This window comes from Ascidiella aspersa, chromosome 7 (genome assembly GCF_963924565.1).
Source record: "Ascidiella aspersa chromosome 7, kaAscAspe10.2, whole genome shotgun sequence".
NCBI classification, from domain to species: Eukaryota; Metazoa; Chordata; class Ascidiacea; order Phlebobranchia; family Ascidiidae; genus Ascidiella; species Ascidiella aspersa.
Genome location: NC_139453.1, coordinates 16,987,391 through 17,007,297, shown reverse-complemented (window position 1 = coordinate 17,007,297; position 19,907 = coordinate 16,987,391). Strand labels below are relative to the sequence as shown.

The following is a 19,907-nucleotide window of genomic DNA, read 5'->3' as shown; positions in this document are numbered from 1 at the left end:
AACTAACGACCCCTTCTAAAGAGTCTAAAGCTAGTAAATAAGAGGGTATTTACAAAATGCTCGCTAACGTTTTACGGGCTTAATAAAGTCATTTTTTCGCTACTTAACTGACTTTGGTATAGGCCTACCCTCAGTGGTGGGATTCAGCCAGTTCGGACCGGTTGATAGAACCGTCTTGCGAAATTTTATGAGATAAGCGAACCGGTTAGCATTACTGGTTAATGTCAATGGATTTCTGCATCTCATTCCATACATTGATGTTTTTAGATCAAGTAGCTCACGTGTTTTTTTTTCAAAATTGCAATGGTCAAACTCGCACGTAACAGTCATACATTGTGTTAATTTTATATTTGCAGTAATTTTCTTCTGGTATTGTTTGTCTGAAAATGTAATTGTTGCGTCATAAGTACAAGTCATGAGACGACTGCTGCTTTTTAGTGTAGATGTTAGGTGTTAGCAGTGATGGGATTTAGCCGGTTCGCAGTTCGCAAGAATTTGCTGGAACCTGGGGTTGCATCTTGTTCTTGCAACTACTTTATTTATTTCCCGGAAAATATGACTTTTGTCGTGGAACCGGCTGACAAAAAATTTGAATCCAACCACTGCCTATACTTCTTGCTCGTTGAAAACAAAGCAAAAAATACTGTTCGTTCCTTTACGAAAATATTCTATAGGATTGTCTATAGAATTTCTATAGGCTGGCCTATAGGTGAACCTATATGAAATTGGAACACCCAGCCTATAGGATCCTATAGGTTTGTCTATACGACTGCCTATAGCAGTGGTTCTCAAAACCGCCTATGGCAGTGGTTCTCCTTTTGGGGTCCGCGAGACAATTTTCTGGGACCGCGGAGCACCAAAAAAAATCAACACGACACTCCTAAAGAAAAGTTATTAAGTTTAGTACGTATGTCGTATACCCAGCATAGTTGCGTACGGTCAGTTAGGCAGACTGTAAGCAATTTTTTGTACTGGCCTGTTTTGGCTTTGCACACCTATCACCTGCATTCACACACAAATCACAACTCGCTTTGGCTAGGGATATTATAAATCAAGTTTAAACCCACTTAAACTAATTTTTGAGACATGCTAACGCTTGTTTATTTAATCAGAACAGTGATATGGTTATTTTGCGCTTCTTTTACGGCGTAAGATGCAAAACAGTGTCAAAGTATTTACCCATAAGCCAATTAAGTTTCTCCTATTTACGGACACGACAATAAACGATTTTTTAAGTAACGCCTTATGATTTTGCGTGTTAGTCTTGCGCCAATAACGATTAGATTTTCGAAACTTCTTTTTAATGTTCGCCAAGTACTACAGTACACCAACGCCGTACATTTGCGCTTAATAAGAATGTATTAGGCTACGTCATAAAATTTCAGCCAATATGAAGCAATCTGAAAACGCTTGGATTTGGAACCTCACAATGGACGTTTAAGCAGTGCCTGCACTGGTTTAAGTATCTACCGAATTAACAATCCCGAATCTCTGGAAATTTTTTTATAATCCCGGTTATTCGGCAACTTAGCAAAACTTGAAAAAATTGTCGTTTTTGACTGATATAAAGAAAAAAATATTAGGCTACCAACCCGGTTAAATTCGTTGCCAGAGTTGCTTTATTTGCGCTTACCAGCGGAAAAAAACTTGATTAAATTTATTCTATCAAAAAAATGCGCTTTTTTTAAATAAAAACAAATAAAGGTGCTGACTTTAATAAAATACGAGAAGGTCTTGTAAGATTGCAGAAGCGAGACTACAGAACATAAATGAGCTTAATTTAATCTTTGGAGCTAATATAAAATAATTTTAAACGCATAATGACGTATTTTAGGTAGAATTTTTCCGTCGTGATTCCCGGGAATATTCATTTTTCAATCCCGTTTCCCGGGAGCATATTTACATAGTGTAGGCCAAAGAGTTTTTTTTTTTTTTTTATGGAATAAAAACTCTTTGTGTAGGCTCTGATGGCGCCTATAGCAATAATAACCAATAGGAACGCTCTATTGCGCCAAACAGTTGACCAATCAGAAAGCCGCTGTTTGAATCAGCTGTTTAGTGGCGTCAGTTTTGTCCTTGAACAACATGGATTAAAAGTGTAAGTTGTTTCATGTGTTAACTTTAAATCCATGTGTTAAAACAAATTAGGGTCGCATGCAAATGCTGTTTTGTTTTCATTTAAGTTCGAGTCGGTTAATAAAAAGGTTGGAGACCACTGTACTAAATGTTGTTAAATGCTGTTTCGATGCAAAAACACAACACAGCTTGGTGCAACTTTTGTTTTATTTTACAGCTCTAAAGCTTAACTGCAAATAATTTGCCATTAAATACGATGTTAAACATCACAAAAAAACTATAACTCTAGCCACTCTAACCATAAAGCTTAAATTGGTTTACACAGAAAAAATATCAAGTCGAATTTAATGGGCTTTTGCATTTTGTTGATTATTTTTAACATTTTGAGCCAGATTTCTTGTTTTTTTACACGACGTTTTTCAGTTAATGATTCTGGTTTTCTACCCTTAGAAAGGGGGGCTGCACATCTTGGAGGAGGACTTCTCTGAATTGCAGTCGGTTGGCACAAAATTTTGGTTCGCCCTCCACTCCGTTTTGCAAGCATAGGAGTTGATTTTAGCTGGTGCATAAAAGTCATCATTTGTGATGAAGTTTTTATTTTAGTTAAAGTCCCAATAAAACTCTCCAGTGCTTCTAGGCATTGCTCGGTTTCAAAAGATTTTCCCAGATTTTCTTTTACAGTATCAAATTCCTGTGTCAATGATTTAATATTGGCTTCCTTTTGTATACCAGAATATTTATTCACATAGGATGTTTTATTCTTTTTGCTAGGTTGTTCTTCAAAAAATTCTTCACTTGAAGAATATATATCAGCATGTAGTTGAGTTGTTTTGTGTTGACGACTTTGAAAAACCTCACCTACACAAAAACGTTAATGGTAAAATAATGTGGGAATAATTGACAACGTATAACAGCATATTGCCACATAAAGCTGTTAATGACTTCATTATACAATCACCCAACTTTAAATGTTGCATCATTAGAAAGCAGTACCAACTTTTCTACTTTTGACAAATGAGGCTCAATTGATTTTAACTGCAACAAAGATACAGCATGTGGACCATTCTTAAGCGGTGTTTGATCTATGTGATGATGTTTTATAACCTCAATATTTGGAGTAATTTTTTTTCCAGCATTTTTTGTTAAGCCCACCACAGCCATGTTAGAAGGTTCTAAGTGAGGCCTGTTTTCCTGAATAACTGTGGAGTTTAATACATTTGTTGCAAAGTGTGAACTTGTGGTTGGATACAACGTAGGTACTTGATGCAAAGGCTTCATAAAATTTGCATAGGCCCCAGACCGTGGTGCAAATGGATTAGGCTTGGCATGTTTTCTCGGAAGTTCATCAAGTTTGGGAAAATGACTGGACTTTTTCTTTTTATCGAAAGGGATCGTCGTTTGATAGTCTTATCATTATTCACCAATCTAAGTCCAGCATCATAGTTGCAAGCATTAAAAAGTTTATCTTTTGTAGAATCCAGGTCTTTTTTACAAGATCTAAAGCTTTTTCTGACCTTACATCATACAACAGTTCTTTTAGTTCTTTAAGCGTATTCGCAATTTCTTTGATACTTTTTTGTGTTAGTTTGTCATCATTTTGGGTTTGGGGCATATCACTATTTACTTGTAAAAATTTAGCATTTTCGTCGTCTTCCAGACTTTTGTTTACAGACAATAAAATAGCAGGAGTGTCAGCATTATCTGTTGGAGCAGCAATGCGACCAACAATGTCACAATCTAAGGTAAGGTATACAGAGTCAGAATACCAATTTGGCAGACTGTCCAAAGAAAAATCATCATATTTCTTGAAGATAGTATAGCGTTTAGCTGGAGAATTTATTTGTTAAGTTTATAAATATTTGTTAAGTTTTTGAAAATGCATATGGTTGAATCGTTTTGTGCACTGTTTTGAGTTATTAGCGGTTTTAAGCAAAGCTTCCTGTAATCTGACAAGCCTGCCCTAGTTTTTAAGTTCTGCGCGCGTTCGTGCTCCTATGGCTTCCTAAGCCATTTTCCGGACCAGCCTCTCCACGCGCTTCGTGACCACATGTTTTTTCTCGCGTTTATCTGCTCGCTCCCGCTTCGCATCCTTTCTCTTTATTATAAATCCCTAGCCTTCCTCGTTTCTGATTTCCTGTCGACCGCCAACGTAATCCCAACTTCTCTCCCTCTTTCACTACACATTTTTCTGAGTCTTAGGTTAGACGTGTTATTTTTTATCTGTTGTACCGGAGTCTTGTTGGAGCGAAGTTCTGTCAATCTAAGTGAGTACTGTATATATTATAACGCTATTATATTGCATGAAATAAATCAGATTTGACCCCCTTGTTATACGAGTCTGTTTTTATTCTAAATGAGCTTAACACCTCAATAGCAAACATATGTTTGCAAGGAAGAAAGTGTTGTCTAAAGTCTGGACATGAACATTTAGGAAATTCTGACTCAGAACCAAAATGAATAGTATAGTCCATATTTGTAACTTCACTTGCTACCTGAAAAATGTTGCCACTTCTTAAAATTTTATGAGATGATAGACTTTCTGACTCTGTCATTCTCTTTATGCAATGCTTAACAATTTTTTTTGGTCGATTTTGCAAATACACTGGAATAGCAGTATTATACTTCCTGAATGAACTAGATGATAATAGATTCTTTTCTTCATACCTACAAAAACAAAACTTAAATGAGCTATCAAATAAACAAAGCAAATAAAACACCCATCATAATTTACCTTTGCCTTGATTGCGGAAGAAAATCTTTGTGAATTATGGTTACTAAACCTGATAAAGATTTGTCTGTGCGAAACTTTAAATGGCACTCTTTGAGAACTCTGTTCTGCCGCTCCACACCGTTGTTTGTTCGTATAAGAACTTTTATTCTGTCTGCACGGTAAAACCATACCCATCGCTACAAGCAAAAAGTAATAATTTTTAACAACATAGGCCTATATTAAAAAATAATCTAATTCAAAAAAATCAACCTCTTTCTCTTTTAACCAAACATTTTCAAAATATTTCTGCAGCTTTATGTTGTTCAACCAAATCTTATTAATTCTTACAGTTTGCAATGCTGAAATGTAAGACTTTTCGTTTTCTAAATTGGCAATTGCTCTGATAAGGTAAAGAACTGTGTTTCTTAAATCTCCATCAATATTTTCTGTTTTTTTAACCCATCTTTCCCATGCCTGCTCTCTATGGAAGTCGCAAATTAAAACTCTGCAATCTAGAATGAAATCAATTTAACAGCTTAATAAAATTGCAATCAAGCCAATTTTGCTTACATAAATATAATATAAAGCCAAACTTTATACCAGGGCAAAAGATTAACAGAAACATACATTTTATAAACTAGTTAATGACCTGTAAAGACGGTTTCAATGGCATTTATCTCTGCTTCACATTTGTCTGTCATAAAATAGTTGGGATTCCATTGTGGGCACCAGTCAACTAGCATTTGAACATTCTCTTGGTCAGTTTTTGACAACCTATGTTTTGTGAAGGATTTGTAAAAATGGTTCTGAATGTCTTTAATGGTTGGAAAAAAATCTTCTATTTAATTCAGATGGCAACTCTTTATGTTTAAATAGTTCAAAGGTTACAAAAGATTTAAGGCCACGCTTTATTTCTTTTACACTGCATATTCCATCATCATTAACCATTTTATCAATTTTTGCAATTAATCTTTTGCCAATAGATTGTAGAAAGCCAGCCGCCTAAAAAATTAGGTTACAAGATAGTTCTATAAGAGGTATCAAGAGTCTTTTTTTTTAAACTTTGATAGTTACCTCTCCTAAAACGTGACCAGAATGATCTTCATTAGCAGGAAATATAATATTGCATGCTGAGACTTTAACCAAGTTTTCAACATTTTTTAAAAGAGCTTTGGTAATGGCCATTTTGGTTTGAAAAAATTTTTCAGCAGAGCTCTAAGGAAACCATGCATTTTATAATTTAGAATATTGAAACACATCTGTGTTGCAAATCACTATACCTTGTGTTCAGGAAACCTAATTTCTTCCTTAACAAAAATTTTGCTTTGCAATCCATTTTTTTACTTCCTTGGATTGGTAATTTTTTTTTAGTTGTGCGTGGGTGATCAAACAACTGAAAAGCAAGCAAAATGATTGTGCAGACTCCAAAGTTGATACAATAAGGAAAACATATCATTAAATACAAACTAACTCAACAGTACCTGTAAAGGAACATCTTGATGTCGCCTGTTGTTTTTCTCCTTATTGTAGTCCTTACCATTTTGGCATTGTAATACAGTAGTTTTGGTTACTACATATGGAATTAGTTCATCATCGAAATAAATTTTGCAATTCGATAGATCTGAAACCAGCAAGAACAATTACTATTTCTTTCTGTATAAGTTAACTATAATAAAAGCTGTATGCTTGCCAACAGTCCAGTTGCAATAATTGATATATTTTGTTGAATTTAAGATCTCAAATTCTTCTATTGCCTTTCCAACTTCATTAACAGTGGTCCACTAAAATACATGGCCTATAAATATCATTTCATTCTACTTAGTTTCTACATAACACTAATTACCTTATGATGAGTGATGATTTCATCATTGCTAACATTCTGTAATATTAAAAAAGTGTACATCAACCAAGCGGAATCACTTTAACTTTTTATACTTTTGTGTAAATTAGTCTATTTGAAAGAATTAGTTTGAAAAAATTACATATTCATTACACTAAAGAATTTTGATTAAGATTTTTTGTCTGTGACATCAAATATTAAGTTGCTAAAATTAAAGATAGATATAATGAAGCTCCTAGATGGCCAAAATGTCAAAAATGTAAGTAAAACTGATACATTAACACCTGTGTTTGTACAGCAATTTACCAGTTTAAAATAGATAACTACATTATATTGACATAAAAACAATGACAATAGGGAAATAAACATGTTATTGTAAATTTATTATTTTTTTATCTGAAGGCTGATTTTACTACAAACAGAATAAATACTACAAAGGTTACAAAAAACCTGTTCCTGTGTTTGCCATGTTGAAAGAATGTTTTTTTTTAAGATAAACATGTTCCATAGCTGGAGTAGGATCACTGGAGCAAATAAATTTTCTTATAGCTCTGCTCGTAGACTGTTTATAATTTGAAGTGAACCCTGTACTTGACTAAAAATAATAAAACAACAGTAAGTACAATTTAAAAACAATACAAGCCTTTAAGTTATAGTGTACATGTATGTTAACAGTTGGTATGTACTTACAAGTTTTAATTTAATATTTAGGTATGGTTTCGAATTAAAAATGTATCCGCAAGTCGGGCGCGTCTTAGAGTTAAATAAAACCTAAAGTTAAACGCAAGTGATCTGCACTGCAGATCGTGCAAGTTTACCTTATACTGCAAAAATTTGATTACTTTCGACAAACATGCACATAACTTCCCTTTAAAGACTGCACACTGTGGGGATTTATATTTTTATATATATTAGAAATACACATAAGCATATCAAAATATTCTGTTTCAACAATTATGTATGGACAGTTGCTTTCGTCCCAACAAATTTTGCTTTTTGAGGAATCTGTGGATACACTAGGGATGCTGTTTTTTTTTCGGGCGACCAATTACCGCGTCTCACGATCGTTCGTCTAATAATTATTGTCAAACAAGCGTTATTGGGCGAGCGAAAAGTGTTATGCCAAGTGCGGAGTTCGCAATTTCCCTAAATGCGTTACGTTGCAAAAGTAACTTTACATTGTAAAACATGCTGGCCGTCCACAAAATGCGCTATAGGGTTACTTAAGGTCAACTTTAGGCCAATATTCAGCGATATTATGCAGTTATGTGCAGTGTAATTGTCAAGAATTCGTTAAGTCAATAGTAACTTTGTATTCTTTGCAGTACATTATTTGACTGCATAACAGATCACGTTAGTAAAAAAATAAGCCCTAAGTTTATTATTACGTTTAGAGTTATGCGAATATGTGCAATTTAACTCTAATTTAAAGAAGGCCAAAAGACGTCGCGCGAAGCGCAAAAAAATTGCGACTATGATTGTTTTAAAATCCAAAGTTTAATCTAGATTTAGAGGGTGATGTGAAGCATAAAGAACAGACAAAAAAAGTACATTGGTTGATATATTGGCGTTTATCAAGTTGTGGGGCGCGTTGACCCAAAAGTTCAGATTAAAATACGAAAAATTTCATTCAAAAAATCTTACTTTATTTTTTTTGGCTTTATAAAGCTTCAAGTTGCCGATGTGTTACTTGCGGTACAACAACCATATTGCAAATACGATATAAATCGAAAGAAATACACAACATGGCAGTAACTGAATTAGGTTAAAAAAGTGTAAATCGGTATATTTTAAAGTTCAGAATACAGTCGGTATTTCGCTCATATTTTAAAGATGGAATACTTTTAATGCGCTAAAAATAATGCGCTAAAGTATTAGGTTAGGTTTGTTCAACTTTCGTTGGAGAGAGTGCCACAATGCAGAGGGCGTTATTTATCTGTAAAGTTGCCGAAAAATCGAATTTTGGTGGGATCATGACTAGATCCGTCCATGTTTACGATACAACCAAACATGTAGAAACTTGTACTTGTTTTCGCTTAGACTATGTATTTTAAGAAAAATAAGCCGCGGGCTGGATTAAACTGCTTGGCGGGCCGTATCCGGCCCGCAGGCCGTATGTTGCCCAGGTCTGGTCTAAACTGAAGAAGAATAAAAAACAAATAAATTATGTTATGCGATTAGTCACAATCTGCGACCACAGTTTAGTACAAATTCAGTTAGTAGCTTAATACTATTTTCATTAAGCAGAAGGTTCTTCAAGTTATGTTCAACATTTAGCTTATTAAAAAATAGTTTAAGATATTTTCTAATGTTATAGTATCCTTTGCAATAAACTAGGAAATGTTCAGCGGTTTCTGGAGTGTAGCAAAAATGACATATTCCACTTGGGTGGCATCCATAATACTATTATACAGATGGTAGTTTAATTTGCTGTAACCTGTGCAAATTCTATACATCATTGAAAAATGTTTTTTAGTGGTTTTCAAATTAATTCCACTAGTGTAAATATCCTTAAACCAAAACTTGTATTGTCCTCCAGTTTTTATTGACCTATAATGTTTATTCCATAGGTCTGAACAGTGCTCTTTAATTCGTTTTTTCGTCTCACTTACAGAGAGATTGTACGAGTCTCGTGGGTTGTTGACTGGTACTCAAACCAGTAGTAATTTTTGCAAGGCGAATTGTATATGAGCCTGTAAATTGCTATTTAGATTAACAATTTTGCTGTCAACACCGAAAGGGAGTCTGAAATAAGCAAAACATTTGGCGGCTTGTTTTGCATACCCCTCAGCCGGAAAAATGGAGGCATCTGGGCTTAGTTTAAAGGCGTATTTAATATAAGTGTAGGAATGTAAAGGGCACAACCTGGAGAAAATTCATTTTTTGACCCATCAGTAAAAATCTGGGTAAATTTGCATACTTATTCGTAATGGTTTGGAGAAAAAGTTTTTCTGTCAAATGGGGGACGTCTTTGAATAAACAAAAAGATTCATTAAAAGAAAGATATAAACTGATTTTATCCAAAACAAACCGGTAAACAGGTAAGCATCACACAGTAACACACCAACAATTTCGCGCGAAATACGTCCTATCCCTACAAAGCACCCGATTCGTCAAGAAACTTACCGAAGCACATCGGTGCACTTACGAAAAAAACGCCGATTTAACTTCGGTAAAATTATAATTTTCTATCCCAGGATATAATCGCTCGATTGGATCGTTTACCAGCGATGCGTATCGCGAACAGACGATAAATGCTAGGGTTTGCATATATTTTTTTCCAATTGGCGTGTTTGACAGGATAAGGCAATATATAACGTAGTTTCAAATAAAACAAAACTTAAAATGTAATAAAAAAGTTACAACCAAACCCTATGATACCAGGCCGATGTCTTTTGTGGTAAACGCGTTGTTAAGCAACTCCTAGCTTCCCAGGCTGACCTGATTCTTGAAAAACTGGTTCACTAAATGTACTGTAAGCGGAATTAAAATAAATTAAACAACATAATGTAGGTATAAATGTTGTAATTACAGCTCCACCACCCCAGTCTGTATTTATAGGAAATGGGCGCACACTGGTGATTTAAATTAGTAGCATGCATATTGCACACCTAAATTTGAAACACCAGAATCATAAAAATTGTTACAGCACACCCGGGATCTTAGCGAAAGGTGCCATGAAATGCAGACTTGGTCCACCCTAGATCTGAGTGGATGGTTAATCCCTCAATTTGGCGCTGGCTGGTCAAGAATCCTACCACAACGAACATTTTTGGGGGTTAGGTATTGGGTTTTGGTAGGTTAAGCAATAATATTAAATATAATAATACTTGACCCATCCTCACCCAAACACTAACCGACACCCTAACCCAGGGGTTCTTAACCTATATTGTATGTTTTACCCCCTTTAACGAAGATGAATATCAGATTCAAACCAGCCCCCCCCCCCCCCCCCCCCCTCTGACTGCATTCCATGATTTGCGGCCGCCAAAGATTCACGCCAAAATGTTTTATGGCCGAAATTCAACCCAAAATAGGAGGATATATACGCCAAAAACGATTTTTGCTTTTAGTAAATTCACTAGGCCGGCGATGTTTCACGCCAAATGACGACAATGGCGTGGTTTTGGGCAAGCATTTCAAGCCAAAGATCTCTGGCGGTAAGGCACTAGAATGCTGACCAGTGTACATTAGAAGCACATCCTGGTCATATCAAAATACACCAGGTTCTCAAATAGGGCACATTTAATGCACATTAGTGCCTATTTTGTGTACATCAGGTAAATTCTTTATTTTGCGAAATCACATCTAGTTAACATATCTCAGTTTCAGGCAAGCATTTCATGCAACTTTACTGCAAATCAATTTTGGGTTCTTGCCCCTGTGTAATTTGTATACTTTTTTATGTATGTCAAAAAGTTTTCCTGTTTTTGATCGACTCAAGTTTTATAAAATTACATTTCACTTTGGTATCCCGGTAACAAGGTCAAGGGGGCAGCCACCCCAATTACATTGTATTATTTTCCATGACTCTTTATTTGTGTCACAATTCAAATGCTTATCACAAGGTACATTTCCTTAAGAATTAACATCAATGGTGGCCTGTCAAATGATTTCATGCATGTTTTTTAACATTACTTTAACTTAAGACACCTTAAAGATATTTAGCCAACAAGTTCATATTTGAATATCTGTAATTAACCCTTTTTAAACTCCCATCCTAAGGCAAACGGAACGGACACAAAGATGTCTTGTTATTTCAATTAAATAAAAAAATAAAGCGGTAAAATGTTGGCCTATATAATTACCATATATAATTGGTAAACAGATTTACTTGTTGCCCTCTGCACTAAAATTATTGGTACAAATACTGTGTACCAAGCTATAAGCTATCCCTTTCAACCAATAACCAGGTATCAGTTAATCTTGTTTTGATGTTCAATTATCTTTTAGTTTCCATAACATCTTGAAATTGGTATAACTCATATTTCCGTTAGTGATTAGCACAACCTTAACAATGAAATTAAATTTAGACTGTTAATGACTGTTAATTCAAAAAACATTGTAGAAGTTAAAACTATTTTTTTCTAAAATTCAACTGTTTAACTGCAAGGATGAGATATATTTTTACAGCCTGGGTTTGTTATGTTGCTTATGGTAAATTAAAGATATCGCCAAGTTGGTTAGTTGATAATATCCTGTAATAGTAGCCAACGCTCAAAAGATGTAAGTTTTATCACTGTGCCGAACTCCTAGGTTGTTTTTGTTGTTACGGAATTAGTTTATACTCTTATGTGTAGATGTTGATATGTATGAAATTTTCATACTATGTTATTTTTGTTGCTTTTAATTTAAACATTTATGCAATCTATCTATGCATAATTATGATTTTTATTTGATTGCTAAGTTAGCAATTTTGTAATGAGGGCAGGTTTTGTATGCTGAAAATAAATACCACTAGAAATTATTGGCACAAATTTGCTCTTTTGATTATATTTTTTTGCCTAGAAAATCTTTTGGATACCTGGATTTATTTTGATCGTTTTGAATACTTGCTAACTATTGTCGTTTTACAATTATACCCTGGTAAGTGGTAACAAGTGTACTTATTCATATTTATTTATTTATATGCCAACGTACACAATTGATGCTGTCATTGCCCAACATTCTTCTTGCCTACCCTTTGTCAATTTTCCACGTCATTTATGTGCGAAAAAGTCGTTTTATGATGTGTCTATTGGTATGTAAGGACTCGAGCCATACGACCTAACAAGGCCAACGTCAGAATGAAACACATTTCGGAATAAGGCCACAATGGACTAATACCTAATGGTATTAGTACCGTCTAAATCGGAATAAGTCCTAAATCTGTCGGAATAAGTACATCAACTACCCTAAAAACTTAAACACTAACCCATGTTCTAACCCCACCAATTACCCACCAATAATTCCAAGCAGGACCAAAAATGCGGCGCCTTGACGACGCCGGTCAGACTAGGGCGTCCAAACGTAGTCACCAAAACGGCCGATGCCAGACCTATGGCCCCCGATCGTCCCATACCCTCCCGGTTGGGCACTATTTAGGCCTTTTTTTCGATGAACTTAGGCCTTATTCCGATGTATTTAGGCCTTATTCCGATGAATTTAGGCTTATTCGGACGAATTTAGGCCTTTTCCCGATGAATTTAGGCCTTATTTCGACAGATTTAGGTCTAATTCAGACGATTTTGATATTATGCTGTACTGGATATTACTGCGTATTTGGCTTTATTTTGTCGTTGGTCTTCATACCGGTTTTATATATTTTTCTTCTTTTGGTATGGTTGCTTTTTAGGTCTTCTTGTGTGTTCCCGGATGTAATAACATCGTATCAAATTAAGTACTCTGTATTTGGTTGTCGCACACTATAAATCTCCTGCCATGCAGCATACACGAATGTGCACGACTTGTGCACACGTTGCTCGCGTTGCTATTTCGCTATAGCGTGCTTAAGGCGCAGTAATTATTGGTTTACGTTGGTATGATGATTGCATTCTGCGTCCTATTTAACCGTGTGTGTTTTTCGTTCTTTCATACTACATTACTTCTATGCCCATGAGCAATAAACCTTCTACGAATACAACACTTTTGTTAATGAAAGACTGTACTAGTATTTTTTTGTTTTTTTTGTCTTTGGTTTTTACATATTTCTTCCTAATGTAAAGTACTAACCGCGTTTGAGCGTCCAACCTCTACTTTTGGTAGTATGTAATGTTTGTGGCGTGGAAAACCAGTGATCAAGCTATTAATGCTACATTGCTAAGAGTAAAATCGTAAAAATGGATGACTTCTGGTGCCACCTTGCGGAATCCTTGAACATGTTTTAACAGCAAAACCTGTTTAACCACGTTTTTATGTTTAAAGATTATTACTAAACAACCAATTGACCTTTTAACGAACTTGCTACGTGCTACACTGCCAATTTTTATGAGGATAAGGCAAAACAAAGAATTACTTAGTTTTAGCATTTAAACGTAGGCTATGATAAATTTGAGCTTAATTTTATCCGAACCTAAACAAATTTTTTAGATTTTACGAGGTAGGTCCATTACTTAATCCACTTTTTGTAACCTAATTTTCTTTAAGTAACTTGAAGTTCAACTCGATGCTAACTTGCTAAGCAAGAAATTCACATTAGCATGATTTTAACTTATAAAAAGATAAGTAACTGTATCCTAAAGAGAAACTTGGCAATTTTGTCCGTCTCAAACCGAGGATATAGCTGATTCGCGATAATGTTTTGTGATAAGTCCGCCTGTTAAAATGAAATAAAGAAGATATTTATTGAAACTCGTACAGAAACTTCTATTAAACAGTTTGGTCGAACAGGGTCTTTAAAATTGCTTTGGACCGAAATCGCATTCAGAAAATAAACTTTCAACCAGAAAAGTCAAGAGCTTTGACTCCCTGGTTTTCGGGAGATTCACGCAAAACAACTATAAAGCTTCACATATATCTCGATCATTAAATAAATGAGTCAATCTTGATAGGTATAACTCGATCATAAAATAAATGAATCGACTTTAAAATCTAAATCTCGATTGTGAAATAAATGAGTCGATCTCGATAGGTATACCTCCATCGTAAAATAAATACGTCTCTTCGATGGGTATATCCCGATCATGAAATAAATGAGTCGACTTGGAAATCTAAATCTCGATCGTGAAATAAATAAGTCGACCTTGAAAGGTATATCTCGATCATGAAATAACTGAGTCGACTTTGAAATCTATATCTCGATCATGAAATAAATAGTTCGACCCTCAAATTTAAATCTCGATCGTGAAACAATATTTAATCTCGATGGGTAAAGCCTACCTCGATCGTGAAATAAGTGAGTCGACCTTGAAATCTAAATCTCGATCGTGAAATAAATATAGGTCGATCTCGATAGGCTATATCTCGATCGTGAAATAAATGAGTCGATCTCGATAGGTATATCTCGATTATGAAATGAATGAGTCGACCTTGAAATCTAAATCTCGATCGTGAAATAAATGAGTCGAAAAAAATCGTTAGACAAGTCTTCTTCAACGGTAACTAATTCATTTTTTTTTCTAAGGTAATTCTGGACTTCCTCATGTAAGCGTTCGATTCTATTAAAATACATAACATACACAAGCTGTACCTTTGCATTAATATAAAACATGCTAAAGACATCATTATACTGGCTAGCATGTCCTTTAAATTTGTATAAGTTTGCTTAAAACGGTGTTCTGGTTTTATTTTGCAGCTTGTACCCAGCATCTTTTAAATTTATGGTGCTCTGCACCCTTCATGGAAGATTGTGACCATACTGGACACGCTGGACTGGTGTCTTTCCAACTTTTTTCTCATACCGCTCCCTGCGTTGTTTTCTTATTATAAATTTGGAATCAACCTCCTTGCAAGTCGAACACTGGTCCACACCTTGTACAAAAACCTTGCATGCAGAAGATCTAATGGAACTCCAGTCTGTTGGTTCTTTACATGTAATAAGACTTGAATAATTACAAAAGTTGCTCACCGTTTAGCAATTATTGAAACTTCTGGTGATAGTTTCGATCCACATGGGTTGGCTAGCCCATTCAACTTGATCATTTTTACAAAACTTTTTGCAAGGGACATGAAATAGAGACACAACAGGTGCTCTATTGTCACAGTTTGGCAGACAGCACATTTGTGACATAATTTTTCAATGTAGTTTTTAAATATAATTGAGAAGATCCGAGTATTTCTATCACAAAGAGTAACATTAGGATATAGTCTACTGATACATACTATTGGTACAACAGCGTTTATTTAAGAACTATTTTACATTGCCAAGACACATTTTTTGATTATGTAGTCAACTTGGAGCCTATGAGGGATTTCCACAATAAACTATTTAGATAAATTGGAATTAAAACAATTTCTTGAGAAAAAAATTGGGCGCTGGTCTAGAATCCTAATAGTTTTTTTAAAGTAACGAAACAAGTTGTGTAATAAAAATTGCAACAAGAAATAAATTTACTAAAAATACACTCACCCTTACCCAAATAGCAATATCACCCCCAGACAAAATTGTGGTAGGATTCTTCTTTGAATATTTTAATTTCGGCTCGCTTCGTTGTGGTACGATTTTGGGCGCTGGTCTAGAATCCTACCACAGGTATTAAATCAACGCACAATATTTGGGTTAAAAACCCAAAAACGCTAACCCGCACCCTAACCCAAATAATTTGCGTTGTGGTAGGATTCTATACCGCGGCTAAATGACTTAGCCTAAACTCAAATCAGGGTTGAAAAGCCATGCCAATCTGTTCAACACTTTTTTGGCGATCCTAGGCAAAAAATGTCCCTAACCCTGTGCCAATCAGAGGCTGTTTATGGCACAAACAGAACTACGAGCCTACTCTACGACCTTGAAACTTTGTTGTTTCTTCATATGCAGACGACCAAACAAATTCGCCATTTTCCTCAACTTTCCACTCATTGGTTTAAATCTCTTTGTTCGGTGACTGTTGACGAAGCGGGTGTACAAAGACATGTGGTTACGACACGCCTCAGTAATTTACCAGTCTGGCACTCGTTACGACACGCCTCAGTAATTTTCCCAAATGGCACTCAAACTTGGTAAAAGTATTTTCCGGGAAAAAGAGAAACTTCATGAATTTGGCTTTTTTTGGAGTCTGTTGGCCTTAGAAATTATACATTTGGCCTTTTTCTAGATTTGGCCTTAAGTTTGGCTTTTTAGTCGAACCGGAACCGAACCGGAACTTTATGAACCGGTTTTGGGTCAATTTTTTCCGAACCGTAACCGAACCTGAACCGGTTTTTAAGAGATTTTAAGGAGCCGAACCAGAACTGAACCGAATAAGTTGAAAAAACCTGAACCTTAACCGAACCCGAAAACAAAAGCGGTTCGCTCCAGCATGACGTCACAACTTCTATTTTACAGAGTCAAGTTACGCCATGTTCGAAATTTTAAGAAAAAAAGATGAATATTGTATAAAAAAATCGTTAATTTTTTATTTTTTAGATATTTCAATATTGAGTTGCTGTTTTTTTAATAAGTCACGGAACTTCGATTAAATGACTTACAATGCAAAGATCTCTACATTTATCGACCCACATTTTGAGATTTAACGCAAATTATATTGCATCTGAACCGGAACTTTATAAACCGGTTTTGTAATAACGATGTTCGAACTGGAGCTGAACCGGATTCCGAAAAAATTATTGAACCCGAACCGGAAAAGTCTTCAAGCTTGCACGAAAACTAGAAATTTACTGTAATTTTAATTTGTAGCTGTTACCTATGTTACCTACCTAAGGTCAAGTTATTTCCCACAGGCTGCCGAACTTCGAAATTTGAACTACTGTAAGCACTTAATATTTTTCACGTCCGGTTACAGTAGTGTGAATTTTTATGGTCGGCAAACAGGCAGATCGGGCAAATAGCCTATTTCTTTAACTAAAATAATTTGTTTTTCTCTTTAAACTCCCCAAGTTCAAGAATTCCTGATTGGATATTTTAATCCCAAAATTGTGGTAAATTTCTCTGTTCCAAAGCATCTTTTCTGAATTGATATTTGCCCGTAAGCCTAATATTTAACTTTCGTCTTTTTATTTAGCCTGGCCAAGTTACTGTTTTAAGTGTTGACATGTAGTACCGATGGCTTCTGTTGCATCTGGAATGCAGGCGGCCGTTGAAACGAATAATGAATTAACAACCAATTTTAAAACACCAATATCTGTGCTGCAAGAATATTGTCAAAAGTTGGGCAAGACACCACGTTATGACCTTACTGCCCTAGAAGGAAGAGCTCATCAACCACAGTTTGTTTATCGGTGTATGGTTGGCGATGTAGTAGCAACCGGTCAAGGTGGAAGCAAAAAGCAAGCCAAGCATGCTGCTGCTGAGGCTGTTTTAAAAGCACTGACAGCTGGCTTGCTTCCAGATGACACATTTGAACAGGAAGAAAAACAAAACAGCAGCAATTTGTCTGTAAGTCATGTTATTAAGGAGAGTGACGAAACAAACCCTGTGGGAGCACTGCAAGAAACAGTGGTTGCCAGGGGCTGGAGATTGCCAGAGTATACTCTTGCACATGAGACAGGTCCAGCACATAAAAAAGAATTCATTGTTTGTTGCACAGTTGAAACTTTTAAAGAATATGGAAGTGGCTCTGCTAAAAAGCATGCCAAAAGAATGGCTGCAGGAAATATGTTTAGAAAAATACTAAATCTGCCACCAGAAGCAAAAGAAAACGTAAATAATCAAAGTAGAGACTCAAAAAACAAAGTTAATCTGGAAGAACTCACAAATTCCATGGGTGAAATTATTACACATATTGAAAAAAAAGATTTTATAAATGAATCAAACTCATGTGAAACATTGGATAGACTTGCCAAACAACATAGCTTTGAAGTTATTTATAAGAACATAAGTTGTCTGACTGTTTGTGGAGAAAAACAGTGCCTTGTTGAAATGTCAACTCAACCATTAAGCGTTGTTCATGGGTGTGGAAAAACTATGATTGATGCGTATTGTGATGCTGCAAACAATTCTCTTTATTATATTAACTTATTCAGTTTCAGCTAATTCATCAGGATAAACTTAAATGCACAAAAAGATTGTTAAAATAACAACACATATATATGCATAGTTAAAAAAATCTTTTGCTTCATACCCCAGCATATTAATAGAAAAAGGGTTTTCTGGTCTAAACAAGGTTATTACCTGACGTTTCGGCAGCAGAAACAACCTGACCTTGTCAGGGTAAATTATGCCCAAATGATTTACAGAAGTGATACATCTTGAAATTGTTGTGCCTTGCAATACTGTTTCTTTACCAATGTATTTGTTGATCAGCTTAGTTCTTATTTTTTGTATAATTTCTTTTGTGGCAATAAAACTATCCATTTTTTAATTTTTTTTTGTTTTATGTGTTTATTTATACAATAACCCAATTCTTATGAAGGGCAGATGTGTAAAAGTAGCAAATTAAACTGTTGTTGTGACTAAGTTCAATTCATAAATGGTATTATCTTTTCAGGATTGTTCTTTACGAAATGTTTATGACAACATCATGTTACATAAAAACACACCATATTGTATCCGCCCAGCTTTTGGTTAGGCTATATAGTCAGGACCTTTGAAATTAACTTACTATCAGATACTAACTTGCACGGAGTCATTTTGTAAGTAATATCACCTATATCAGGGGTCTTTTGCCAAACTCAAAAAGTTCTTATAATGGGATATCATAAATTTTAACTGATATTTTTCTGTTAAAACTAGGAAGTTGAACCATTTCACTTTTCGGGTTCAGGTTAAAGGATTTCTTCTGAATCCAGTTCGGTTTCAGAGCAATTTCAAAGTTCTGGTTCAGCTCCGATTCAACTAAATTTATTTTCAAAACTGAATTATAAAGTTTCGATTCAGATACCATTGTTATGTAGAGAAAAATTATAGAATAAACCCCTCCAAATATCTAAAAAAAGCAACATTTTATTTGTAGATGAGCCAGCGTCTGTATTTGGTATTTACTGTGTTTGTTTTGTGTGCGCTTTCAAAAAGCCTGTAAACGTTCTAGCGCATTTTCTTTTCCCTGTATCCTGCTCGTTAACTGGCCAGTTAATCCCCAACGCATTCGATTTTTTCTGGACGTCAGTCGTATCCGAATTGTACTGCAAACCAGTCAAGAGTTTCACTCCTTACTGACATTTTTTCAATGCTTTAATGCGCTGTAAGCAATTTTATTGAAAGTGAGCTATGCTGAATTCTTTGAATGTACAATAAATTTATAAGCAACCTGACAGTATGCCCATTGAAATGCAGTGACAGTTTGATTTAGTGGAGTTCAGATAGTCAGGTGGTCATGTCTCTCTGTTAAAATATACACATTCAATGAATATTTTTTTTCATAAAATTTTGGGGAAGCATAAGTGGACTGAGTAAAAGACAAGTTGGGAAGTGATTTAAGTGAACCAAAAAATTTATTTAGTTCAGCTTTTAAAATGAAAAAATGGCTCCGGTTTGGTTTGACTTCCTGGTTAAAAAACAGAGTCTAAGCATTTTATTATAACTATTAATCAGGGGGTTGCCTTTTTAAGCAATTAAAAATTAGTCCAATTACATTTTGAGAAAAGTATTGCTTGGTTTGGTTTCAAATTTTGGTCCATAAAAATAAAAAAGGTGTATTAAATATAATTTAGGTAAGCGCAATAAATGTTATTGGTAATGTGGTTTGTAGTGCAATTTAATAGGGCCAGTCA

General features: G+C 35.0%; 2 protein-coding genes across 2 annotated transcripts; one reads left to right on the top strand and one right to left on the bottom strand.

The window, feature by feature from the left end:
* Positions 1 to 2,817: 2,817 nt before the first annotated feature.
* On the bottom strand, positions 2,818 to 6,326 carry LOC146138086 (uncharacterized). Its single transcript, XM_083394513.1, has 6 exons — positions 6,268 to 6,326; positions 5,057 to 5,186; positions 4,808 to 4,983; positions 4,443 to 4,740; positions 3,701 to 3,880; positions 2,818 to 2,934 (listed from the first exon to the last, which is right to left on the bottom strand). The coding sequence occupies exons 1-6, from the start codon at positions 6,324 to 6,326 to the stop codon at positions 2,818 to 2,820; spliced, it is 960 nt and encodes a 319-aa protein (XP_083250639.1).
* Positions 4,325 to 19,442, top strand: LOC146138085 (RISC-loading complex subunit tarbp2-like). The gene is made up of 2 exons (XM_083393810.1): positions 4,325 to 4,340; positions 16,666 to 19,442. Exon 2 carries the CDS (start codon positions 17,302 to 17,304, stop codon positions 18,229 to 18,231), a length of 930 nt encoding a protein of 309 aa, XP_083249936.1. The 5' UTR covers positions 4,325 to 4,340; positions 16,666 to 17,301; the 3' UTR covers positions 18,232 to 19,442.
* The last annotated feature ends 465 nt before the right edge of the window (positions 19,443 to 19,907 follow it).

Bases quoted from the DNA above. Each gene is read 5' to 3' on its own strand.
- LOC146138086 (XM_083394513.1), bottom strand. From the start codon at position 6,326: ATGGTAAGGACTACAATAAGGAGAAAAACAACAGGCGACATCAAGATG. The intron at 5,187-6,267 runs GTACTGTTGAGT...TTACCTTATCAG, and splicing joins ATCAAGATGTTCCTTTACAG to AGCAATTGCCAATTTAGAAA. The intron at 4,984-5,056 runs GTTGATTTTTTT...TTTTGCTTGTAG, and splicing joins TTTGGTTAAAAGAGAAAGAG to CGATGGGTATGGTTTTACCG.
- LOC146138085 (XM_083393810.1), top strand. From the start codon at position 17,302: ATGGCTTCTGTTGCATCTGGAATGCAGGCGGCCGTTGAAACGAATAAT.